At 37.9% G+C, this 27,368-nt stretch overlaps 1 protein-coding gene across 1 annotated transcript in view; it reads right to left on the bottom strand.

Annotated features, from left to right (window-relative positions):
• The window catches only part of COL25A1 (collagen type XXV alpha 1 chain), a 365,971-nt gene that overhangs the window by 12,182 nt on the left and 326,421 nt on the right, over nucleotides 1-27,368 (bottom strand). Inside the window, exons 21-36 of the mRNA XM_080374081.1 lie at nucleotides 25,068-25,130; nucleotides 24,310-24,378; nucleotides 23,351-23,395; nucleotides 21,625-21,669; nucleotides 20,998-21,075; nucleotides 17,942-17,965; nucleotides 16,445-16,489; nucleotides 14,799-14,843; nucleotides 14,418-14,498; nucleotides 13,625-13,687; nucleotides 11,817-11,867; nucleotides 11,429-11,455; nucleotides 6,344-6,397; nucleotides 2,114-2,167; nucleotides 875-901; nucleotides 81-134 (exon numbers count right to left, since the gene is read on the bottom strand). Of these exons, the coding sequence (XP_080230207.1) occupies nucleotides 81-134; nucleotides 875-901; nucleotides 2,114-2,167; nucleotides 6,344-6,397; nucleotides 11,429-11,455; nucleotides 11,817-11,867; nucleotides 13,625-13,687; nucleotides 14,418-14,498; nucleotides 14,799-14,843; nucleotides 16,445-16,489; nucleotides 17,942-17,965; nucleotides 20,998-21,075; nucleotides 21,625-21,669; nucleotides 23,351-23,395; nucleotides 24,310-24,378; nucleotides 25,068-25,130 (825 nt within the window). The remainder of the gene's footprint in view (nucleotides 1-80; nucleotides 135-874; nucleotides 902-2,113; nucleotides 2,168-6,343; nucleotides 6,398-11,428; nucleotides 11,456-11,816; nucleotides 11,868-13,624; nucleotides 13,688-14,417; nucleotides 14,499-14,798; nucleotides 14,844-16,444; nucleotides 16,490-17,941; nucleotides 17,966-20,997; nucleotides 21,076-21,624; nucleotides 21,670-23,350; nucleotides 23,396-24,309; nucleotides 24,379-25,067; nucleotides 25,131-27,368) is intronic.

Raw genomic sequence — 27,368 nt, 5'->3', positions numbered from 1 at the left:
AATGGGACACTTTATAGCATAAAGACAGCAGAACTGACTAGGCTGAGGAATCAAGCAACAGTTAATAACGCTGTGGTCACCTTTTCTCCCTTTTCTCCTATATCACCCTTTTCTCCTCGAGGACCAGGGAAACCCTATAAAAACAAAATGGATAGGTCGACTTTTATTCACATGCAGGTTAAGCTTTCAAATACTCTTGGAAAACATAAAAAAAGATGATTTTACTACATGCTTTGTACATGTGTTATGTGTGCACACATGCATGCACATGAGAGCATGTGAAGCAAGTAAATCATAGTGTTTTGTGGACTTATTTTGGCAGCAACAGAAAGAAATCATATCACTCAAAATGGCAATATTCCATGCTATGTAGTATATGTACGTTCTAGGAAAGACTCCTCCAAGTTAGGTCTGAAACCAGTGTAGGACTAGAGGAAAAGATTTTCAGTAAGTCTTTTTAGCATGCCAAGGAAAAAGCCTATATTTTGAAATTTATCCCTTTATGGTTATGGAATTATTCTCTTGTTAAGATTAATTTACTTAAACAAATGTTAGTGACTCCTTATCTTTCTATGACTGAGCCAAAAATCTGAATATTTTGTTACCAAGCACAGTTTTTCAGCCTATTGACATCCAAAGAACCAACTACTTGTATTACTAAACAGTGTATGTGGTGGGGTCTGTAGATAAGGGCTGTATACTGCATAATCTTTGTCCTCTTTATCATAGAGAAAGAACAAATGCAGCATTTAGCACACTCTCTGTATGTACTGCATGCACATTAAAGGGAAACAAAGGTGTTACTCTCAGTGAGCTATTTCTTGAAAGACGCTTACCTACCATTGAGAGTGTATTGGTCATACATATTACTTACATCAAGGCCAGGCTCGCCATCTTTGCCCTGCCAAAGAACGATATAAACTACATTAGCATCCCTAAGCTGTGATACCAACAGCTGCCTTGATGCCCAGCTTCTGCGCTCCTTCTGTACAGCGGTACCCCACGCTGCTAAGGCTGTAGGCACAGCATTGCCATTAGTGAAGGACATTTCTGTCAGTGTTTAACATTTCCAGGACCTGATAACTTGACTGTAAAATTTTTTTTGTAGTATGCAGATTCCAAGAGCAAACTAAAAATACAGAAAAGTCTATAATTTGTCATTTTTAATTCACAGGAAGTGGAAACAGAAATTGGATTTTTTTCCTTATCTCACAAAAGTGAACTTCAAATAACATGCACTGCAAGCTGATTTAACACTCCCCAAAGCCTGAGAACTGTCTCTAGTCATTGACTCCTGATCCAACTAAAGGGATCCGATTAAACCACGAGTTTGTATTCCAGTTTAAATTAAGTAACAAAATAGATTAGACTGGAGAGAGTATGGAAACATTGCAAGTCTCTTGCAAAGGCTTGTTGTGCCTGGCCAAACACATTTACACAGCTTTTCTTGTGTCAAAGTATAGAATAGTCATGCATATATTACACACCTGACCCAGTCATCAGCAAAGTAAATAGAGTAAGTCAACTGGTTTTATTGGCGCTGTCCTCGTTAGGCCAAAGGAAGTTCTTACTCATATTTTAGAAACACAATATCATTTGGATAGTTGATTTAAAGCATACCATCTCCACCTATGAATCACCAATGAACCTCTCAAATTGCTTCTGAACGCACTGCACAGAAATGAAAACAAATCTGGTCTCTGAAGTATCAAACAAAACAGAAATACAGTGGTGAAGTAGCCTTGCAGCACAGGAATCCAAGGAGCTAATTGACATTAAGAAAATCATAGCTTTCCACAGTTCGTCCTGAACTGCTGCCACGCTCACACAGCCCCCAGACCACAGGCCACAGAAGCAGAAGCCCTTGCATGCTGGATTTCCTCTCCTTTGCTGATTCGTGTCAGGTCTGTGTCACTACTTTTGCATGACCAAGTGCATGGGTAGAAATCTAAGTCTGTGATACAGACCAGTGACCTTGCACTAGCAGGGATCATTATCTGCCTTTGCCTTTTCCAGCTAATTGTATCACTAGGTGAAAAGCAGTCATAAAGCACAACAAGTTTAATCAAGGAGTGATGAAAAGCGCAGTGTGTACAAACTATGCGCAACTTACAGGCAAGCCGTACGGTCCTCTGGGTCCAGGGTCACCTACAGTTCCCTTTTCACCCTAAGGAAAGATTGTAGAACAAGCAAACAAAATCGTTGTCTTAGATAGAAGTTATCTCTACCAAGTGCTTCAGGTTAAAGCTTATGCATTCCTAAATCTTTTGAGTGAAAAATTTCCAAGCTCATTTATTTTTATAAAATGATTAAGGGGGTGAAAAGAAGGGGTGTATTACTTTCTAGGTAAAATGACTTTTTGGGCATATGATATTACATTTGTTTGTAAATCCACTAGTAACTGAAAATATTTTTTAAACTGAACTTGCACCAATTTCAATTTTAGGCTAGTAATAGCTGCAACATCACGCTTAGCAAAAATCCAATGTTGTAATGAAAACTGAGGATGTATAGCATCAAGCTCCAGCACAGCAGCTGAGATGCAACACAGTGACAACCAAAAATGTGTCAATCAAAGCCTGTATTTACACAGGCAATGCTATTAACAGTGACATTGTGAAGATTATCCCATACGCTGTACTGTGTTGCTAACTGCTCTATTGGATTCTAAATTAGCGATGTAAATACCCCAGTTTATTAAATCAAAACTGTATTAATGTGCAAGACAAACAAGTACAGCTATTACTCTAGAAGTCTGATCTCATTTTGCACCAAAATCCATGGAAAAATTAATTACTGATTTCAAGAGGGATGCTACCAAAATAATTTTGCAAGCTTAATATAGAGCAAACTTTTCCAAATGAAATGAAATTTCAAGGTGGAAAAATTCAGGCTGACAGTAGCAAAATCATCTTTGTTCTCAAATTGTTCTTTGTCAGGATTGACGTGGAGTTAAACTTTTTGAGTCAGCCCACATTAGCCCATGTAACTGCAAGCAGAGCCCTCTGTGAGTTTACTGGGGGCCAAGGCTGGCGAGCAGGTGTGGGCAGCAGTCTCATTTTGGACGGTGGTGCTCTTTCTTCTGAATAAAATCCAGCAGAAAAGCCATACTCTCTCAAGAGAACTAAACTGTTCAGTGTTGATGAGATTAAAAGACCTGTCCTGACCACTTCCAGTTTTCAAAGCTCCTACCCTAGATTTTTTATGCAGGGTTATTTGGATTCCTTCTTCACCTTCTTTCCTTAACATAACCTAATGCAGGCTTTGTGCAACCCCTGACATACAGAGGTGGTGTGTTTTGTCCTAGCAGTAGCTGCACTTAAGCTCTTGTGATAAGTCTGTGTAGAAGGTCCTCTAAAGGTCTGGATTATTTACTACTCATTATTAATTCATTACTCTATTATTAAAAGCACAAGACAGAGATGTAGTTGTGTGCCTAATTAATAGTGGTGATTATCAGCGCAGCCAAGTCCCTTAGCAAAGCTCTGAAAATGGGCTGCTAAGTCTAAATTTTATTAACTGGATAATACAAAAAAGCAGGTAGCAAAATAAACTGAGTCTGAAGCTGTTGTTGAATAATCACAGCACTAAGGAATTTGTCCAATGTAACTGACTTTGGATCTATTTTAGATACTTCATACGTTTACATAAGTGTACACTGTCTATACTCACTTTAGTCTAGCGGTGATGGATACGTAATGTCTGATCTTCCTGAATTCTGTTAATCTCCAGCCATTTCTGAGCCAGATTTAGGATGGATGCCCTTGCAGAACGCTAAGAGGTACTGGGAAGTAACAGCTGATTTTCAAAACAGTATATCCCTTGCAGCTTTATAACTTTCTGCTGAGAAGAAACTAATGTGCTGACCTACAAATCTGATCAACACTTGAAATACGTTAAGACTAGTTAGGTATAATTTTTTTAGATTTTCAACAGCAAAGATGACTGTACAAAGTCCTCTCAAGACAGGCCTATAATATTTCTAAACATATGGCAGACATAAAGATACTGAATGTATCAGTCTAGGAAATAATCTCATCTGTTATTTGAGAATATAATTAGAGAAACGTATCTCACAATTTTTTGCCTCCAATACAAAGCACATGCTAAAATGTGTTTGGAATATCAAGTGAGATCCTGAATGTTTATGGATTATGTAAGATTGATGAACTGTCATGGACATACTGCCCTCAGCCATCACGATAAAGCATTTCTTTTCTTCAGGGAAACAGACATTCTCAGACTTCAAGGTTTTTAATATTTTTGTAAGACAATTCATCAGTACCCGAAGAACAGAAGCTGTAGCCTTTGATTTTTGCCTCCTATTTCACTGCAGTCTCCTGAATCATGGATGAATACGAACTACCATTTGCATGGATAAAGCTGCATAATTGGTGTCTCCATTAAGATTGATTTCATAACACTGCCACCATAACAAACATTTCAACCAAATTAAAGAGAATGCACTTTCCCTCCCAGAACAGAATGCGTGTAGTGATGACATTGTTGCACAGGCTACACATCTAAGCGCCAAACCCAAGCTCAAAACCAGGTCTTTGCCATCAAGGCAAGAGTTTCAGGAACTTAGCATTTCCTTAATTTTGTCTTTTAGCCTCTTTTAGATGGACAAGAAGTTGGATATTCATTATGCATGTCATTACCCTTCACGTTTACATGTCCCCTTTCACTAGTAGTAGTTTAAGATGTTTGCTTACCAATGTTCTCAATTTTCTCTCAAGACAATATATAAGTAAGATTAATAGGTACACAGTCAGATTCAGAGGCCTGTTAGGATCAGCTCCTCTGCTTAATGAAGATGGTCTCGGGAAAAGCTCCCTAAGCACCTAGCAAAATGGTATTTTCAATAGCTGAAGAATTTATTAAGGAGTGTAAGACACCAGCCTAATAAATGATATTAATTCACACTATTAATTACCATTTCTGTTTCTACCAAAAGAAATGCACAAAACCACAGTATTGGAATGTTCACCAGTATCATACCTCAGGAAGTGTGAAATCCTGTGTTAGCTTTTAATAGTTAATGAACAGTGTAAAGTTTGGAGAGAAAATTACATGGTTAAGCTCACACAGTAAATTAATAGTGCATTCATTCTAAAAGTCATGTTTTCCTATTTTCTAGTGACATGCACTGTTTTCCTAGTCTACTTTTTCACCATCTATATAAATTTTGTATAAACTTTGTGTATCCTTAAGATAAAAGCTCATAACACAAGAATAAAATATGCAGTATCTATATATACTACTACATGTATCTCCAATTTAAATTGTTTCCCGAGGTTTAGAAAATTACGTTCAACTATTTTCATAGAGAATTGATAGAAAAAAAGTTATTACTTAGTTGAAAAAAAGATTTGAAACTGTAGTCCCCTAGGAAAAAAAGAATAATATTTACGTCCTCCAGACGGTTAACTGTCCTGGTAACTACAGTCTACCGTTCCTATTTTGGACTATGCTGCATGTCTTGTATTTATTTCTCAACACAGAGTTCTGTAAAAATGAATTATCAAGTCACACAACATATCTTTCTCAGATGTATTGCTGTTAAAGCTAATTGGACCTGTGCCACATGGCCATGTCCTTAATACAGCAAGTCTGAAGTCATTTTAGCACAGCTGTTTTGTTAAAGTGAGACATTCAGAGACAAAATTCTGGGCTGGCAACTCCTTGGAGGTTTTATTTAGTATAAAGTAACATCTCCTGTTTTGTTGTACAAGTTGGTGGTTTTAATGTTAAAGGTGACAGGCTCACAGTTAAAGACTAAGGTCGCTATCATATTTTTCCGTTGGAGAAAATTTACTGTGAATATTTCAAATAACATAGGATGACTCCTATCTTTTAAGCTTAAAAAAAAAAGGAAGAAAAGTTTAAATTTTATAGAGGTTAAAGAATTTTTTCAAGATAGAAACATTTAAGTGCAGAGGTGAGAATACTCTTCTTTTTTTTTTTTGCCATTGCACATGCATATAATCAGATCACACTGTCTTCTTTTGTCCCAGTTTGTTCACTCAATCCCTTTACATGAAGTAATGAAATCAACCAAAATTATGTTCTGTGTAGCACTGTGAACTTGAAAGTCCTGTAATTTTCTTACTGATTAGTCATTACAAAATACCAGCTCCTCTGAAGTTAATGAGTTACAAAATTGACCTTAAACAGATAAATGTGTGTGTAACTAGAACACCTATCCAGTTGTGAGCTGATCCTTAAACAGATGAGATACTGTTGCGTTTAGTAACCTCTAGGCACACTGTAAGTAGCCACGCGACACTTTGCCATTGTGGCAGCTGCTTTGTAAAGAGAAGCACATGGAACATCTACTTACTCTGTCTCCTTTGGGACCTGCAGGGCCATGGGGACCAACTGGGCCATCTACACCCTATGAAAGGAAACAAAGAGGGTAAGAGAGAGGTCTTGTTCTTACAAGTCTTTAGTTTAAACAGCTGTCTTCTAGCCAAGAACTAACATGGAATCAGTCTTCACCGGTTAAAAATACAGACTTAATTGTGATGGGACCCGGCCAAACAAATACATTTGGCTTTCAAAATGCCAACTACAAACTCTCCTGTTATGAGGTAACACATTTTTCTTCTAGTTGGATTTTACTTTATTCATGGAAGCCATTAGATTCACAAAGATTTTAAATTTATTGAAAGAAATTTTGCCAGAAAAAGTGAAAGGAAGGGTCACACAAAGATACATATTTTTCAAAACACTGATTATTTTTTAAATTGAAATGTCCACCTGTAAGGTAGACTTGCCTGTTGCAGTGATCAATGGGAATCTTAGAGAAGCCTTCAAATACATAACTCCACTCCTCTTTCACTTTATCCATTTCTTTATCATTATAGAAAGGAAACAATTTAACATTTATGTTTAATATCAGAATGCCTGTGGCAGAAGCCCAGCACCTCTGCATCCATTTTGCTGATTCCATATTAGCATTGAACAAGCATGTTTTCCTGCGTGAACTAAATCCCTAACCTTACTCTGGAAAATACGCACCCCAGCCAAGGTAGCTGTCCAACCGAAAATCAAAACCAAACAACCTTTTTAAGAACCAGAGCTCCTTCTCCAGAGAATTACATTCTCTTTCCCACACACATTGCCCTAAGAGCCTGCTCGAAGCCCCCTCTTATACAGCCTGGAAAATGCTTGTGGTGTCTGGCCTTCTTTCCATGAGCGTGGCTGGTGGAGCCGCTGGAAAGCACACGGACCAAGTAACGAAGAGCGACACAGAAAGACAAGGGACTCACCCGGGGTCCTGGCTTTCCGTCTAAGCCAGATGCTCCCTGTGTGGTTAGGTGGAAGCATGGATGATGGATACAACACAAATGACAAGAACGTGAGATTAGTAAATGATGCTGATGAATAAACATAATTCAAACATACAGTAAAAGTTGTGACAGGGTTCTGGAATGGGTATCACATTAGTTGGTTTAAAATCCACATAAAACATCAAGAGCCTGATTCTGTTCTCACATTACTGTAACATCACTGACCCACCCCTGCCTGCACATCACAGTATATAGGAGTGCTACAAGCACCAGGCGTTAGGGTGTTTTTGAGCCTCAACACACAAATATTTACTTTTCAATTTACTTAGATGATATTTGTAAATACTGACAATACTGCATACTACGCTACACGAAGAAAGAACAACGTATGTTAACCACGATGGAAAGTACTTAGGTGCAAGAATACTGCATTATGCAGTCACCAAGTTCGGGGTCCCGACTACAACGGCCTCATTCATTTCCAAGAGCCCGGGAGACCGTCACGTCGCCCGTTTTCCCAGCGCCCTCCCAGCTCAGCGCACAGCCCCGGGCTGGCCGGGGGCGGGCGGCAGCCGGCAGCGGGGCTATTTGCTCCGGCATCCTTGGGGACGGGGTGACCTCTCGTGGATTTTGTGCGAATAACAGAGCGGCAGCGAAAGCCCGGCACTGCTGGCGGTCACTCTGAGCCCGGGGGGACCACAGCTCTTGGGGACTTGGGAAATAATCGGGGGGAGGAAGGGGCAGAAGGCGGGGGGCTAAACCAACCCTCGTTAACGGTCAAAATGAGTCATTTTTAGACAGTCAAACACTTGGACTTTGCTCCTTAAAAAGACATTTAGAAAAAGTTGTAAGCAGGAGGCAAGACAAGACTTACATAAATTTGAAAAACTAATGGCATATTTTGCTCTGAGCGACAACAATAATTTCTGGCAGAACTAAAACTTTCTTCTTTTTAGCACTTTCAGGGAGTTGGCTCAGGCCTCCAAAGCCCCCTCTCTACGTAGCTGTGGCCGTCTACTTGAAAATGATCTTTTTTTTTCAAAATAATTGAACATTCTCAGTGAAGGCCCTGCACATAATTTTGCATATAAATTTGTCTGCAGGCCCTGCACATAATTCTTGAAAATATTAATCAGAGGGGTTTGGGTTCCTTTGGGTCAACTAACTCTTTTTCTTGTATTTTACTATTAACAATATAATCACGTGGAGTAATACATTAAAAAAAAAAGAAAAGGAAAAATGAGGTCTTTTTGTGAGCAAAAAATAAAACTAACATTTCAGAGTGCTTTCAAACATACAAAGTAAGCACACAAATTATTTTCTCTTTGTCAACCTAAATTTTAAGAACCATAATGTTTCCACTCGAAAATTTACTTTTAAGGTCCTTTATTTCATTCTAAGACAAAATTTACGCCAAACACTCCGAATGGAAATTTTCTAAAGAACAAGGCAAAAGTAACAATCCACCATCCCTAATGAATGAGACAAAAAAAAAATAAATCCCTAAATCAATTTTTAACTTTCCTCAGTTAGGTCTCTCCATTTTAACTGCAGAAGTACAATCAGAGGAAGAATAACTGAAGAGATGGGGGAAAGGGAAGTTTCCTTTTTTAACGCAAACACCATAAAACACTTAAATAACAATATGAATAATGTAATGGGAGTGACGGCATCCTTGTGACACTGAACACTTTCAACTGACACATAACAAAAAACCAACAACCTGACAGCAATGGGTGTTACAGGACGTTACTTTGGACAATAGCACAGATCTGGAGCAAAACAAAACAAAGACCGATGCTCTGCTCTGAGGTGGTATATTCTGTGTTTGCTGTTGAGTAAACCAGAGCTGTTTATCACTAGTAGAAAGAGAAGTTTGTGATTTGCACTGAGATTGAATAGTTGGGGTTTTTTACTTACTGGAAGACCAAGGGGCCCTCTGTCACCCTTTTGACCTGGTTCACCCTTCAATCCTTTAAGACCATTTAACCCTGGTTCACCCTAAATGTAAAAGTATAAATGCCAAGTTTTTGGTGCTATAATGGGTGTTTAAGCTGGGATAGAAGAAGCCAGTCTCAGAAATGGCTGCAAATTCCAGTTTGAAACAAGGACACAAATTTAACCTTCTCAGTTTACTGACAATTTACATACTGATACAGTACTGGGCAAAAGCACTTGGGAGATGTCTGCTGGAGATTTAAAAGATGTGTGAAAAAACCTACAGGAAACTTATAAGTAACAGATTCTTTTGAATCTTTTCCTAATAATTATCACTATAGTTAGATGGTTTGAGTTAAGCATGAGTTTCAGGCTTTCAGGGGTTTTTGGAATTTCCTCAAATCCCATAAACCATTCTATGCAGATAATTCCAACTGAAAGAAACGCAGAAAAATAAGTCTCAAAACTGCAGGTTTCTACAGTGAGATCTCCTGAAAAGTACATTTTGTGAGAAAGCAATAATTTTTCATATGACAAACTGGAATTTGCAGCAAAATCTAACATAAAGATATTTTAAACCTTTAAGCATACATAATTAAACTAACAAATTAAAAGAAGCAGTATAGGTTATACAATGCCAAGCTGTTTGGGAGGTCCACAGTTTCTGTGTTCATAAAGAGAAGTTTAAACAGCATAAAAAATGGCACTTGTCTTGTTGTGATTGTTAAATTATGCATAGGCTGTTACATCAAACATCACTAAGAGGATAATGGTGGCCTTGGAGTTGCCAATAAATCATTCTTAAATCATGGAAAACTACCTCAGCATGAGGGCTGCCCAGTCAGAAAGAGTACTGACCACACCTGCCTCTTTTGGGAAACAGAAATACATGGGTATTTCATCCAGGCTGCGCCCCATCGCCTTCTTCCTAGGTTTCCCTTTGATACATTATGTTACCTTATATCATATTCATATTTTGTAAAAAAATTCTCAATAGAATCTTGTCTGCTGCTTTAAGTAACTCCAGACATCATCTGCCTGCTTTGCACCCTGGCTAAGTAGTCATTTCTTCATGCTTCTATTTGACTCGATGTGACTTTCGGAGCAGTAGCACTGAAAATGCTGAAGTTTTGGAAACAGACCTGACAAATCTCACAAAAGCCTGGGTCCAGGGCCAAAAGCCTGAGGTAAGGCAGGGCTGGTGCTAAGATGGAACAGATTTGACTTCAAAAAATGATTTACGACTCAGGCTTCTTTTGCCAAAGTAACACAGTCTCATAAAGAGCCAAACCTGTGATTTTCTGTCTCACACCTTAAAAAAAAAAACACAAAAGAAATCCTCAAAACTAAAAAAAAACCCCATCCTGCTCTTACTTATTTTTTGAGAAAGGTGCATGTCATTAGGGAGCTATAGTGGTTAAAATGATCATACCTGACAACACCACTGGCCCTAATGAATGCTATGCTATAGTGTCACACTGAATTTTAGTTTCTGGTGGTTAGTGAATTACAAAGCACAAATCAAAATATTCCAACTCTGCCAAAAGCCCCTTTCCTCCTCCTGAGCTCTTTACATGGGCATAGATGGTGCCTACAGTGTATCTTCATGCACTATGCTGTGGAAAATGTTCAAATAGTATTGCAGACCTGCCTGATCAGGGGGTCCAGGCTGGAAAACATGAAAATACACACATGAGTTTGTGATCAGGAACTTGCATAATGTGTGAAGGAACTGGTAACTGGTCAGCAAAGTAAATGGCACCTCAGAAGGTGAAAAACCATTCATACTGGAAGAAGTAGGAGATGCAAGAGAGCATAGATAAAGAATAGTTTGTCTGACTCCATTTCCTGAGCATGTGACATGCTTTTGTGTTCAAAAGTAATTCCAATTGCAAGCACAATGGTAACTTGCCCATAAATAGGAAAATAAATAACGTAGTGCCACATCACAAATATTAATACAAAAAATGGATACAGCCAATGTTCAAGAGAAATACTACTGAGAAAAAATCACAGAAAATCTAAAAAGCTTTTGAGCTATCTGTTGATATTAAATTCTGCTTTAAGGTTTAAGAATATCAGAAACATTTATTAAATGAGACATAAGACAAAATATAGCTGCATGCATTAAAGAACAAAGCATGACACTCTGCAGACATCAAGAACGTGACTATTCAAGGCAGCCATTAATTTACCTTTGGGCCAGGCAGTCCATGAGGTCCCTGAAAATAAAGATACCATTTTTTATTATGAAAATATGCCACAAATTTTTAAGAGTTTGTTGCTTTATAGGGGTGCAAGTTGCACCTATATTTTTGTCCTCACAAATGAAATGCAGCTATCAATAAAGCAACCGTGAACATCTGATTCAGAGACTGAACCAGACCACTAGTGTGTTAACACTGACATAGGCAGATGTAATTTGTTTCTCTGCTTCCTATGAACTTCAAGACATGCAGAAAAGGTTCTAAATTAGATCTCTCTGTAATGGTCACATGCTCTCATAGCACTTCTATTAAGCAAGCATGAAAATGACAAGAGGACTTAGGCCCTTTCTAGACCCTCTCTTCCTTCCAAGCTTACCATAGGTCCTGGAGGACCGTGTGGCCCTGGTGGTCCAGGTGGTCCTATCATCTACAGATAAAAAACAACGGCATTAAATTATGCAGAGTGAAAAATCCCTCACAGATACCAAAAGTCAGACTGACCCTTCTGTTGGCAGGCACTTACAAACATAGCGATACAACAGTGCACATTGACAGCCTATCTAGAAAGGTTTTAGGAATTGAAATTTTTTTTGGTTTGAAAGACTGGGTACCTGAAGCATAGGTTTACCTGTGCCATATGGCAGCATGCCTGTCTCCTGATTCTTACTCCTAGGGTCTGAGATACATTTTAAGCTACTGGGAGGTGTTGGGGGGATGCCTTTCTAAAACAAACAGTACTGAGCTTGTTTTTTAATATTTTGTGGTATGTGTTCCTTAGTTGTCTCCGTACTACATAATCTACAGACACAGAAGACGGCAATGTGTGGATTTATTCCTCCTCAATACTGATGAATGGAAAAGATACTAAGTTCAAGCTAGGGCTTGGCATATTTTCAAAACTGCCCTTTGTCTTTCCTTTTATTTCATTCCGCTCACTTGTACCAATGAGTCCCTAAAGTCATTAAAATATGTAATCAGGTTGCTCAGCATTTACTGCATGTATATTCTGTGCTGGCTTTCTGTGTTCCTAATAAATCCATAGAAGAAAATTTAACGATGACATATACAGTTTAATATCACCTCTCTTCCCAGGTTTAATCCCAAAGGGCTGTTATCGTAACCTGCAAGGCGGCAGGAGGGATACTAAATCAGGTCTCCAGACTTATGTGCAACCCTTCTGCCAGACTAGTTGGTGATGGCAATAGCAGCAACAAATCAGCTTTGAAACATAAGACAGAGACTCCACCATCTGTGAAATCTCCTGAAAACAAAAAGCCTCATTTCAAGTGAAAACAATCAGCACAAGATTAATCAGTTAGTGAATTAATTGGTAACTAATTTTAATTTCAAAGAAAGAGACTTGGAGATCGGGGTGCCTAGTGTGTCATTGACAGAGGGTAACCTTGTTGGCTCCTCATAGCTGTGGTTTCAAATCCCCAGGGCACATCGCTAATAAGGCAGCAGTAGTTAACTTCTGCTCCGAGGTTTCCTAACTTACTGTGCTCTGGTAATGTCAAACACCCATATCATAAAGGTATTGTGTGGGGAGGTTTGTTTGTTTGGTTTGGTTTGGTTTTGTTGTGGGTTTGGTTTCTTTGTTTGCTTGTGGGTTGTTTGTTTTTTTTTGTTTGTTTGTTTTTTTAAATGCCTTTACAATGCTCTGAAAAAACAGGAGAATGTCTGGTCTCATAAAATTAGTCTTTATCCTGGATCACATATCACTATTCCTGACATCACTGAAGTCAGTCTAGTCTAGTTCTCACTGGTCTCTCTCAGATGCTCAGAATACAAGGTGTTGAGAGAGATTTGGTGTTGGGTTTTCTCCCGCCCCCATCAGTTTCATCTCTCTCATTTATCTTGCAAAGTATTTCTCTTTTGATTCATTACAGAGCCAGAAGGCTTTCACTGAAGTGAGCAGGAATGTTTATAGTGAGAGAACATAACAGAACAGGATTATATCTTCAGAATTTCTTAAACACTATTTAGCTCTATGACCAGAAATCTGTAAATTCTCAAAAGAGCAAAAATTATTCAAAGAAGAAAAATATTTTGAAAGTTCCAGTGTAGGAACCGTCAAAGATGTCAGGAAAGATCAGTCATGGATATGAACTACTGTTCAGAATCAAAAGCTGGAGAACCACTGATGGACCACTATGTTCACTGCAACACCACGCTGAGACTTACTGAAGGACCTTGGGCACCAGGCAAACCGACATCTCCTTTTTCGCCTTTCATACCATTGGCTCCCTACAAAATCATTACAAAATGGCATTTATAAACAGCTTTAATCTTGTTAGCAATCAATATAGAAATTATAATACTTTTTTTCCAATAATTATAATTTTTTCGAAAGAATAATACAGCACACATAATGGGATTCCTTTTTTAAAATTTTGGTGTTATTTTATTAATAAACTTAACAAATGTAAAGGTATGCTTTTATATTGTCAGCTATCAATTGTGGCATGATATTTATGACAAGTTCTTAAGTTGGTATATTGTATTATGGATACATTTTTGGAATTGTTTCTATTTTTACTGAGAAATTTCATTTGTACATATATGCCTATATAGGAATAGGATTAATGCATCCCATAAATATTGATGTGTTTTCTCTCCCTCCTCAATCTAGACTCATCTAAAATTCCTGACAAATGTTTGAAACATAGCTCCTTTCTCCTACAAGCTACACTTGCGCAAATATTGTTATATATTACAAGAGAGGTACAAATCTGATCCACGTGCCAACGAATCTCTCTCTTCCCAAAGCAATATTTTGTTTGACTGTAACTGGAATGAAAAGTTCTGACAATCTTACACCTCCTCCTAGATTAGCTGCAGAACAATCTCAGAATTTTCCTCCCCAGTGCTTTGTGTCCCATTTGCAATTTATCAGTACTGTTGGAAATTCCTGATAGCAGAAGAAAGAAAAATTACAAGTATTTTAGCTAAAATTTATTAATTTTTTTATACTCACTGGCAGGCCAGGCAGACCAATTCCTCCCTTTTCTCCAGGCATTCCAGGATCACCTGTATCTCCTTTTGAGCCTTTAGGACCCTAAAATATGTACTTATTCAGCAAGTCATGTGCAAACAGATACACCAACAGAATTCTAGCTTTGATCCTAATAAGCAAAATAAGTTATTCTATGGATTGACCTTTGTTATTGATATGTAGAAATGCAGCCATTATTAGGCTAGAGTATGCAGAAAGATAATAATGATCTTTATTAATTACTATCATCATATTATTATCTAAATTACGAAATCTAATCTACAACATTAGATCACAGAAATCTCCTGAAATAACCTACGGTTGCTCACATGATCTTCACTGCATTATTTACACATAATGTACCTGCTCCCCTTCAGCTCCTGGAGCTCCTGGGGATCCTGGTTCACCCTGCAAAAGTTGAGATGGAATTGGGTTATCCCAATTGTCCCAGACATCAGAGGAAAGAGGCAGAGAAATTGCCATAATTAACAACAGCAAAACCTGAGAACCTTCAAAACGAACAGCATATATATAATACCTATATGCAACATATTGAATAAAGAGCCCTGCTGATGAGGGCATTACACAAACGTTGGGTTGTATAAAGGCCAGACAGTGCATAAAAAGAAAGGGGAAAAAAAAGAAGAAACACCAGAAACTTTGTGAAAACACTCCAATCCAATGGGAACTTTGTCAGTTACTGGAATAAATAAGGGATCATGGCTCTCAATATATGTAGGGTAGACAGAGACTTCATGTTTTCTTTCCCTGGCTAGTATAAATCACGCAGCAAAGGAGTTCACAACATTGCCCTATGACTGGTTCCTGAACAACATTCTCCAAGGGAACAAGTTACATTGATGGGTAGAGGCTATAATACTGGAAAACAACTCCTGTAAGGTTGAATTCAGCTTTACATCATTAATTTTGGATGAGAACGCTCACCCATGTGAAGGAACACAACCTCTTCCACACTCCAACTCCTCTGTGTTTTACAACATACTCCAGGCTGCAGAAATGCTGGGTAGATCCTAATGCAGAAAGCCATTTCTGCGCACTTAACAGTGTATTCCATTATCAATTTTCATGTAGAAGAATGAACCTGGTTTCTCACAATTTCTCAAAACAATTAAGATGTATAATGTGATGTATTTCCATATGATACCTTGGATGAAGCCTTAAACTGAAATGTCTAGCATTGTTATTGAAGAAAGATGTATTTACTCTTGGAAGAGCTTAGAGACACTGACAGAAAATATATCTAGTATTTAAGAACTAGAATTATCTCAACTAATTTAAAACCAATTAAAGGAAGGTCCACTAACTGCAGCATTTTATTTTTTTTAAAGTACAGGCAAATTTATGATTTAAATTTTACAGAACAGTGCAGCATATGGTATTCATTGTCTCTGTGTGGGCTACTCACTTACAGTTCTGGTACTATGATTGCATCAGCCAGGTGGGATTAGCAGGCTTGGCTTTGCAGCCAGGCTCCCGCCTGCATGTGCGTCCTTTAATTTTTACTGTCATTAGAAAATGCTGTACTTGTTTGGGAGGGCACCACTATAATATAAAATCTTCATTCACATGCCCTCATACTGTGGCCAGTGGTGCCTTGCACACAGTTTTGCCTACCTCATCCCTATCCAGCCAGAAGTGATAAGTAAGAGCATCTGGTTGTGCGGCTACTTTGCAAAATCCTAGGGAACAGCCTTAGTGCAGATCTAGGGGGGGGGGGGGGGGTATACTTTTGCCCCATTTTAGTACTAATCATTTTTGTTGGTTCTCAGCTGAGCATGTGTGTGTGGCAACCAAACAAAGCACCTGTTCTGGAAAGCTACATCTTAAAAGGCTTGGACGCAAAGTTTGAAACATACCATATGTGGTAAAGTTGCAGTTAAATTTTCTGTACAGGAGAGATCCATGTACCTCTGTGCACACACCAGTTAAAAAAACCTCAGAAAATACCTTCACTATTAAGATACAATGGGTAAAATAAGGAATATCACCTTTGGCCCTTGCAGCCCTTGGGGTCCTGGTGGTCCTGGTGGTCCCTAAACAGAAACATACAAACCTCTCAGCTTTTAAATAAATTCCTGCAGGACTTGCCATGTAAACACAGGCTGTACAACAGCAAAATGGGATAGATTTTTAACACAAGGGAAACCAAGAACAGTTATGGACAAGTTGGTTAATCTATTACAACTCTCAACAACCGAAAGGGTACGACAAAAACCTGTTAAAATGAGTCCAGCTCATATTTTATAATAAGTCCTGCTGCTCCCATTGACAAAATGGCAAAACTCCTCTTAATGGCAGGGAGACCAAAACTCACATCATCCACATTTGCCAGCCCTCATATCCTGATCCAAAACAATCCACGTTCAGAAAAAATTTCCAACTGATTGCAAAGAGGATTCTGCTAAAAGATGCTAAGTGTATTTGGGGATACCCAGTGCTTTGTGAACTTGCCATGGACTAAATTGTAACTATCTGTTTCATTTCTGGCTCAGGCTGGGGACAGTGTCATTTATCAAATATTGGTTTGGATGGTGCACGGGGCGGGGGATCCTTTTAAAAAAAATCAACAATCAACATTTAAAAATCCTCTCTATTAATATAAAGAGACCATTTGTACAGATGGGAAAATAGAACTAAGAGCAATCTTGCAGAGAAGAACTTGAAAGAAAAAGAAGAATAAAATAATTTGTTTATACCAAGTATGCATCTTTAAGAAAAGGCAGAACCTGCGATACTCTAAGCATCTCCTAGCTGGTGTCAGTATTCTCAGAAATTGTGTCTGGCCTGATATGGCTAAACCTCCCACAGAAATCAGCTGGAGTAAGAGCACTGGAGTGTTCAGATATCTGCACAATTTTGGGGACAGATGCTGGAAAGTTTATTTTGATTTTTGAGATCTGATGAGGTGGGACAAGAGAATTCCTCATACTTGAGCTTTCTACTTAGCTTTACTTATTTATAGTTAGCTGCAACAGGCCTTTTTTTTTAGAAAAGAGTTAATTTGCATCTGGTCTGAAAGCTCCCAAATGAAGTTTCTTTGCAAGCCAATTTAAAAGAAGTGAATTTCTGCCCTGAAAATAAGGTTGGTAATTGAAAATTATTTTTGTACTCAAATTCTGCTTCATGTTTTCATTCTATGTTCCACGGAGACACACAAAGATGGGAACATACACTAAAAATTCCAAACCAGCTGTCTGCCTAGATGTGTACCTACAGAATTACTGAATTCTATACTTTCCTGGTCTCTTAATTAGGTGAACTGAAATTTTGCCATTAATTTGGCAGGAGCAGAACTGGTTCCACTGTTGAATGGCATTTAACCAGAGGTTCTCTGTTATGGGAACACCAAGCAAATAAATACATGTGATGATGTGAACCAGGTTGACACCCAATGAAAGTATGTCCCAAACTAGCAGAATTATGAACATGCTACAACACAAAGGAGAAGTTCTACAACATACAGTAAGTCATGCAATAGGAATTACCGTGACAGTCAGGGTGGCAATCCTCTGTTGGCAAAATGTATTAACAAGAGACACAATTACCAGTATTGAACAAGGAAATACATCATTCTGCTTGCTACAACTATCATCTCCACAAAACCTATGCTGTATTGGGGACACACCATGCCTCCAAAAAATGAGAGTAAAAACCACATTATTTTTAACTCCCCGTGTTGTACTAGCTACTTGGCTTCTATGAGAATCAGGAGTTTAAACAGATGAAGACTGCAGATTCTTATACAATTTAAGAGATCAAATAAATGATGACTAAATAGGTAAACCACAGCAAAAGTCTTCCAAAAGATTTTTTTTAAACATTTTAATAAAACATGATTTGGTGTCGTAAGTTGACTGAAGGACTTGCCCTATGTTTTGCATTCTCTGCAGGTTCTGCACCAATGTATAATTAAGAAATATAAATCGTAGAGTGGAGATACAACGTTGATTTTCATATAGAAATGTAGATGTACATAAAAGTTAAGATCTAAATCCAAAACTTCCAGTCTACAAACCCAGCTATAGATACTACAATTCTGCTTTAAATGTTTGGAAAGACAAAATACATTTTCATGTAGGAAGCAAAAGATCTTGACTTGACACTATTTGTTTGCCAAAGAAGAATCTAAAAGCAAGTGAAACAGTGTTTAGAAGTCATTAAAATGTTTGTCTACATTTTTTAACAGAATAAAACCCCCAAATACTGCTGCTTGCACATGCTTTCCTATTGCCTGTGAAGAACGTACTGGCTTACTTGGAACAGGAAATATTTAGCTTTTCTAATAGTTTTCCTATGTGCAAACAAAGGTTTGCAATCTTCTGTTTTAAACTTTAAAAGAATTTTCATTTGCCAGTGCAACAATACATACTGTTGTCAAGAATCTGGAAGCTGCTCAACATGAAGTACTTGGAAAAAAAGTGTTCTTTAACATATGGGTTTAATATATTTATGTCCTTTGTATTTTAACATATTAATGGAAATATATCAAGAACTTTAAAAATAGTTAAAAGTTTAGTTTATTTAGATATGAAAACCTAAACTATTACAAATTAATGTTTCCACGTTCACACTAATGGGTTCTTTTTCAGCAGCATATTCAGGTTTGATCCTGCAGTTCCTACAAAGGTTAAACTTTTGCAGCTACTGCCTTTTGCCTTAGGAAATTCTGCAGAATACTTCTGAAGATTAGGTTTTTACAGACATGAATTTTGTCCTTCAAGTGAAAGCTGCATACAGTTAGCAGGGGTCTTGCTCAAACTATGATGATGATGATTTTAAGATCGCAATTTTCAGTGCTGATGGACTAAGACACCTTCTCCACTGACACATGAAATTGAGTAGGAGGCACAAAGCAAAGAAACTAAATTGTTCTGAAGCTTCTAGGCTGCTTGATTACTAAATTTTAAAAAAACAGACAGGCAGCCCAGATCTTGCAAACTCTTGTCAACTTCTTAAATCAGCAGGCCAAATCCTGTACAAGTTCACAGCTTAGTGCTGAGCACTGAAACTTCTCATTTGCTTCTATGGGAGAGCTGCAAATCTCAGAGGCCCCAAGAAGGTGGCACCAGGAAACTTAGGAATGGGTGCTTGCCATCTGAAAGGACTGAGCTGGATTTGGGAAGGGTATTTTTGACTGCTCCTGTATAATCTTATTTAGATCACCCTTGCAGAACCATGCCATTAATGTAAATTATTTGTTGCCATGGATCAGAAGGTGATGACATTTGAAATTATTTACAGAAAAGGGCCTCCTAATACAGTTTCAACCACTGCTTCAGACTTTAGTCCCTTTTTTTAAGACTCCTTGATGTGCTGCAGCTTTTCTGAGGAAACTTGAAAGTAACATTGATGCCAGCGTTAACACACAAAGACAGGATACAGGAGATACAGGGGCTAAAGCCCCTGGTAAATGTGTCTGGTGATATGCAACATTAATTTCAGGCTACTTCAGGCATCTATCTCAGAGACTGATTTAAAAGACTGAAAGTTGTGTGTCCCTTTAAAGTAAACCAAATAATGAGACAGATATAATTCAGAGCCTTACAACATGCCTATGTAGACTTCCCCATAGACGCCACACACAATGAAAGAGTGGACTTAGCCTTAACAACATACAAGCTTTCACATTTTAGTAAATGCAGTGAGATTTTTTCATTTTTCAAAAGTCTTGAAAAACAAATGACTGGCCAGACATCTATCCGCTCCCACTGAGTAAATGCAAGAAAAAACAGCTCAGCGGATTCAGTGAGAAAATGATCAGTTGCACAATGAGCCAAATTCACTCTTCAGTTGCACATAAGCAAGCCATTCACTTCGGTGGAGCTATAATGCATGGAATTTGCATCTGAGTAGACTGCAGTGTAAATCACCTTGACTGCAATGACATATGTCACCTTGGTACTTTGCTTTTATGCAAACACTCATTCATTCTTTTTGTAACCCCACTTTAATCCTCCACACTTTTCTGCACACCAGTCAAAATAAGTTTTCTGGAAATAAATAAGTTGGAAGACTGGTGCTTGGTCTATTTAACAAACTCAAGTTGCTGACTGAATCCACAGCTTGCTAATGGAACCATGTTACAAGGTTTCCAAATCTCAAATATTCTGCACTTTGCATTTTATAAGAAGAGGAGGAGGAAAAAGAGGAAAAAAAGAAATGTCAATATAATACTACATGAACTGAAAAGCAGACACTTCTGTTGAACCTATGTATGTGGCTTATTACATCAATTCAGCACTAAGCACCAGAGCCAGCAATGAATCAGCTTTATCCTCATTAGATGATGTCAGTACACTCCAGGGGAAATGAAGCTAATTCACTCAGCTAAATTGTATCAAGGAAACAGTTTGTCTAACACCGAACAGAAAACATGGTTTCCAAATATAGAACGAGATCCCTGATTAATAAGCTCAGCAAATCTTGCAAATCTTTGCAAACAAAATGTTTTCAATGTCTACACAAAAGAGAAGTAGAATGCTGTCAGACTGCTTTTTCCCAGATCAGACTAAGCCACTCCAGCCGTGTTGTATTTGCATACCTGCAGAGCTTCGTGGATATTGCCATTATAATCAATTATCTCTGTTGCACCTTGATCACCCTTCTGTCCAGGTGGTCCCTGTAATATATTTTCCATAAAAATTTTGAGACACCCGCCAAAGACTATTCTACACATTTAACTACTGACACATGCTTTGATTTGATTGGGTGGTGTTGGAATCTTGTTATACTTACAATATATTACTACAAACCACAAAAGTTACCATTAAACTAAAGATTCTTTTTAAAGGAAAATATATATTTTTTCAAAGGTAAACATAAAGAAACAAGTCAGTACACAGTGACTTGTGCTGCAGTGGGAAAGCAAATATATGAAACCTCTGAGGTTAAAAATTTAAGCAGTTCCCATACTCTAGTTCTGTATTAGCTGTGAACAATGTCAGAACATCTGGCATGTAACATCCTGCCCATGAGCTGTGAACAGGAGACTGCTCCAAATGGTAGCAAGGGCTGTTATTCATATTAAAGGCCAGTTAGCAACACACATTCCACCAGTCAACTGCCCAATTTCACCAGATTAACTAGAGTTGCTGATACAATTTCAATTCATAGTGTGGACTGAATCTAAGAGTAGAAAGCAAACAGCTGAAATGAGAAGCAGACTTACCCGTGGGCCTGTAGATCCTGTGTCACCTCTGTCACCTGTATCGCCCTATGCAAAAATGATATTTGAAAACAGATATGCCATTTGACAATATATCATGTAGTTCTTACCTTTTAAATAAACCAGTTTAAAAGGTCTTTCATCATAAACAGAATGTGGATCTTAATTAAAGGAAAAATTTCTTTTAAAATCTGTATTGTGGCAGGGTTGACGACCCATTTTGTTCTGTGTGAATTGTTACAGAGTGCTGTATTGGTTTGGAATAAGAAGTCCCAAAGAATCAAGCTTTTTTTCCCAACTATTACTAATATGTTTTAAGCAACAGAGAGAATTTCAAACATGTATGCATTCATAACCCAGCATCCAATAACTACGATTCATTTAATTTCATAATTTCATAGCAAGATCGTATATTTTTATTTTACTCCAGATTAATCTGGGTAAGAACTGCAACTTTTGTTTGTGTTGAAATCTATAAAACTTTGGCAAAAGTCTGGGAAGAATGATTAATTCACCTGTGGTAATAGAAAACATAGAAACCAGAAAATTTTCCTGGGGCTAATGAAGAATATGGAGAGCAGGCTAGTGGCAGGACAAAATCAAGGTTGTGACATCTGTCTCTCAGTGTCGCCTTGGCAGCAGCCAGTGAACATGTCATTAGACATTTTTGACATGTCATGTTAAAAAATGAAGCTCCCAATACTAGATTGACTTTTGTGGTCCATATTTTCAAGACAAATATGCAGGTAAAATGAAAAGTGTATTTCTCTTTTTTTGATAAAAAGGGAATTAAAGGGGATATATTTATCTTTTTGCTGCATTTTGGAAGTGTCCAGGTACTGTAGGCAAATGAGAGGCTGATCCACTCTTCCACTCTCACTCTGATGCTTTAATCTCCTCATCTGCTCCCTCACTTTCCAATGTTTCCTTCTGGAATGAGGTTAAGTGGCACTTATCTAATCATGTCCTTAAGCGTCCTTAAGCACTGTGAATGGGCCTTACAAGCACTGCAAACAATATCCCACCAGTCTCCATTGTCGCGTCATCTTTATTGCGACAGTAGACTCAATAACTGCCTAAACAATTCTACTTTCATTTTATTTTGACTCCATAATATAACATGAAGTCCAGTGAGCACAGTATTTGCACAACAGATGAAGTAATAGAAAAGCATATATTTTATCTCTCTTCACATATATGCTAATCAACTATATTTATATAGAGATGGATGGATAGATATAATCAAAATAGTTTTTAAAAGTAGGTTAAACACTAATGTAACCTACAAGTCTTGCCTTTGAAGGACTTATGATCAACATATCTCAGCCTGCAGTATGTGGAATACCACTGATTCCCACCCAATTCATCAAAGTGTGGATCCACAAAATTATTGCAAAAAACAATTAAATCTTCACAGGCTTTGTCAGGTGTTGGTTCCTGGCATGTGCGAGGACTAACACACATCAGTTACACAGAGAGAAACCAAGCTGCACAGGCAGTTGAACAGATGTTCTAACAGGGAAAGAACCAGAAACAGTGTTTAAAACATGCAGGATTTTATTCTAATAGTTGAAAGTGAAAGTCAGAAGGTTTTGTTTATAAAGAACACTGCAGACTGCTACAGGTTCTTTTAAAGAGATAAGTGAAGCTTCTGTGAAATGTTACAAGTAATTTATCCTAAAGCCATTGTGTTAATTACTCCACTAAAGACAGTTTTGTTACTACTAACCTTCGACCCTTTTGGGCCTCTAGATCCAGGTTCACCTGTTTTCCCCTGTTTGAAGGAAGAGAGACAGGAGAGAAATGATAGAGAAATGGGAGTGCCGAGAAAAAGAAAAAAGAAAATTAGTAATGACTAACTACAGTATAGAACAGCAGAAATACTTCATTTTATATGACCAAGATAATGAATCTGTAAAGGCACTGAATTTAATAGCACTCAGAGTAATATATTCTTTAACACCAGCATGCAAAGGCCACAGATTCCATCCTTCCAAAGGAAAAGTAGTATTGGCATTAGTAAAGAGTAGACATCGTTAACATTGGTTTGTGGGAATGACCTATGTCATTCCATAGCTCCTGAAAAATGATAGCTAAGAGACAGAGAAGATAGTTAAATGTCCTAAAATAAGGAGATTAAAATAAAGCATTACCACAACTTCTTTTCCCAGCAGTTCAGGTGAATACAAACTAACTGGCCAAGGAGCACAGAATCTGCCCTACTGTTTTAAAGATGTATCAGAAAAGGAAAACTGATGGTATTGACACAGTGGAAAATATTAAGACAATGCTAAAATGTAGTTAGAATGATCTTTTTCTTACAGAGTTAGAAAACAGCATGCAAAATGGATTTTCTCTGCATTCAATAGCTTCACTGGTCAAAGAGTTTGAAGCTCGATGCTGAAAGTTAGGGACCTGGAGGTCAGGACTTTAGCTGGAATGAATTAGGCTAAGTCTGTGACAGTGTATATAGGTAGTATCTTTCCAACTAATAAGAGTTGATTCAGACAGCAGTTCCACAGCTGTGGACACAAAACTGCTATTGTCTTCTGGACTGAACTGGAGTATTTGACAGAATTTTCATTTAAAAGTTTACTCATCAATGTTTTGTTCTATTTTTCTGCAGAAAAAAGATGGGTTCATAGGTGTAAAGCTAGCAAAACATTTCCAACGTAAAATCATACTGACCTTTGGTCCAGGAACTCCAGGTTCACCTCGCTCACCCTTCCCAATAGGGCCTGCCTCTCCTCTGTCACCCTATTGCAAGAGATACAAATATATCACAAAATACTAGGTGGTCTTCAGCACAGCACCAACTCAGCATGACCAAAGAAACCAAACCATCAGAAGAAAACATTTTCAAGTTCAACTGTGACTTGAAATGAGTTGGGGAACTGTCCCCTGAGTAAATACAGTCTTCTTGAAGGCAAAAGAAGAGGGCTTCAAAATGGAAATGGGATTTGTAAAGTATTTTTCCCCTATTCTGAAAGGACTGCAATAAAGATTCCCAAACTTTGAGACTGTAGGTTTCATAATATTCTAACTTTGCCATACAATGGCTAAAAAAAAACCCACAGGAAGAAAGAAAAAAATATGGGTTTAGTGGATCTGTAATTTCAGAGTCTGGTCTACAACATCAAAGTTCTAATACCTCCACACACTTTCAAGCTTTTTTTCTAAAAATACATATTATGCCTCTTGAACAAGTTTTGGCATGCTAACATGAGCAAAGGCAATGGATGAACTCAAATTGTGAATGGATGTAACATCTGCCTTCACATTATTTGACGGCATCGGTAAAAGACACATATCTCATAGCACTGGTCCATGAACCTTCCACATTTTCCTCCACTAGTACAGTCTCAGTCTCTACTGCTTGCTGAGGAAGTTGAATTTGACATTGGCTCTAAGGACGTTCCACTGGAGTGTTGGCCAATTACTCTTACCTTTGTTCCTGGTAGCCCTGGCAACCCAGGTTCTCCTTGTGGACCAATGAAACCTGGTTCACCCTTTAAAAATCAATATGAGAGGAACATTAGATTACTTATTTAGCAGTATATAATTACAGTAACACAAGTTTCTTTTGGATAGTATTTTCCCTGTATTGCTTACAGCTCTCCAGCTGTGATGCAGCAGTTACACAGACATATTTTTCATCATAGGTAACATTCATAAGCATGAATTCTTGCAGCTAGCCATCACACAGCACATGAAATGCAAATGAAGGTGTCAAACATCATTTTTGTGAGGTTAACAACTGTTAATATGCAACCTGGACTATAACATAATATATCAAACGAATATCAAAATAAGTCTGAAGACAGGAGGGGAGTTCTAAGTGATTCCTTAAATTTAAAAAGGGACAGTTCATTTTAGTCATGTGTTATATGATAGTTTTCTATTGCAGCATGTGAATAGATAGGCAGACAGGGTAAGGGTATGACAAAGCAATGACAAATGAAGAGGCCAGATGGTCCTGTTGCAATGTCTTTACAAGGGAGGTACTTAGCTGCAGCATCCCCCAAATGGAGATCAAAAGTGACCTTCCAAGTCAGAGACTCCCAGCACCATGGTACTCTCCCTCCTCATTCTGACAATAAAATTCTTCAGTTCTTTATACCCTGATGACTTCTCTGGATGTGAACACCTGGGAAAGAGCCGCAGCTCTCCCTGTTCCCTCTCTGTTCCGACCCCTTCCTGCCCATTCATTTGTACAAATGTAACAGGCAAATAGCAGGAATCAAGCTAAGTTGTAGCAGAAGCAGCATTAAGCAGAGGAGTAAGGACTTATTTTATTACTCATCTTTATGCCTGAAGGGGCATCACAGACAATTAATAAGCCATACGTTTTCCTTCACAAACTCTTGCGGACCAGGCTTCCTGCTATTTAATCTTGCATTTTTTTCACATAAATTTGAATGAAGAAGATGTACCCAACAAGCTATGGTGAATTTTAAAATCAGTACTGTACCCCAATTAATAAAGATTTATTTATTAGCCTTTTAACAATATCCCTGACATTAATAACTAAAATTACCTATCAAATGCCTCTTCAAATAGCTAAAATACATATGTGTCATAAACCTATATTGACATGATTACTGAAAACATAAAGAGACAGTGAATATAAGCAGTTGGATAATTCTTCTTTTCACTTCTTCGCTTCCATAGAAATACAGGTAAACTGCATGGGGTAAGCAAATTAGGAAGATTTCTTGCACATTCATCTGCACTGTCATCAGCAATCCATCATTAACATCATTAACAAAGCAAAGAAGGTCTCTAGCAAACCTATAACCAGAGAAATCCTTCCTGTGGCTATACAGAGAGCCATAGGAAGCTCTCACTGACCTCAATTTAGAGTATCAAAAAATACAACAAAATAATGAGTTTTCTAGCACAAAGGTCCAGTTGACCATGGTTCAAAAATTATAACAAAGAAATAAACTAAGACAAATATGTCACAGAGAAGCATGGGGTTTTTTTGCTGTTATGGGAAAATAACCTTACAGTTTATGCAAGTCTTCGTATTAGCGCACATCAGCAAGATTAACATAAGGGTGTCATTGCAGATGGAAGCACTTTAACGTCAGTAGATGAAGAACAATGCAGCTTCAATCACTTATTTTAGAATAAGAAGGTACTCAATAGCCCCAGACTGTTTTAATACTGACTTTACTGGGACTAATTTCTTGGCCAGCTAATTATGACTTCAGGAAGAACAAACGTGCAGTGACTACATGATTCAATCTTTTCAGTGGTAAGGCTTAGAAGTGTCATTCAGAGGTTGATGCCCAGCTTTTGTGTGAAATTCTCACATTTTGCTCAGGACTATACCAGTTGCATACCACAAAAAAAAACTTTTGGTCAAGGTCCAAAACGAAGTCCCACCTTCCCCCAAAATCTCTGAAGAGACAAGAAAAATGTGCTTTGCAATATCTAGTGAAATTGATAATGGAAGAAGCTGGTGGCTTAATTAGCATAAGTAGAATACAGATCTTATACGAAACAGAGTTTTAAAACATTATCAAATGTGGAGGGGAAGAAGTGGTGTGTCAGAGACTAGGAACAGACTGGCTGAGTAGCAGCTCTGCTGAGAAGGATGTGGCAGTTATGGTAGATGCCAACTTGAACATGATCCAAGAGTATATTCTTATCACACATTAAACTTATTCTTACTGCACAAACTGCATAGTTCAGACCCGGCTACATTAAGAAAAATGTGCAACTCTCCCTCTATCTCGTGT

Source organism: Falco punctatus (assembly GCF_963210335.1).
Source record: "Falco punctatus genome assembly, chromosome: 1".
NCBI lineage: Eukaryota > Metazoa > Chordata > Aves > Falconiformes > Falconidae > Falco > Falco punctatus.
This window is presented reverse-complemented; position numbering and strand designations above follow the sequence as displayed.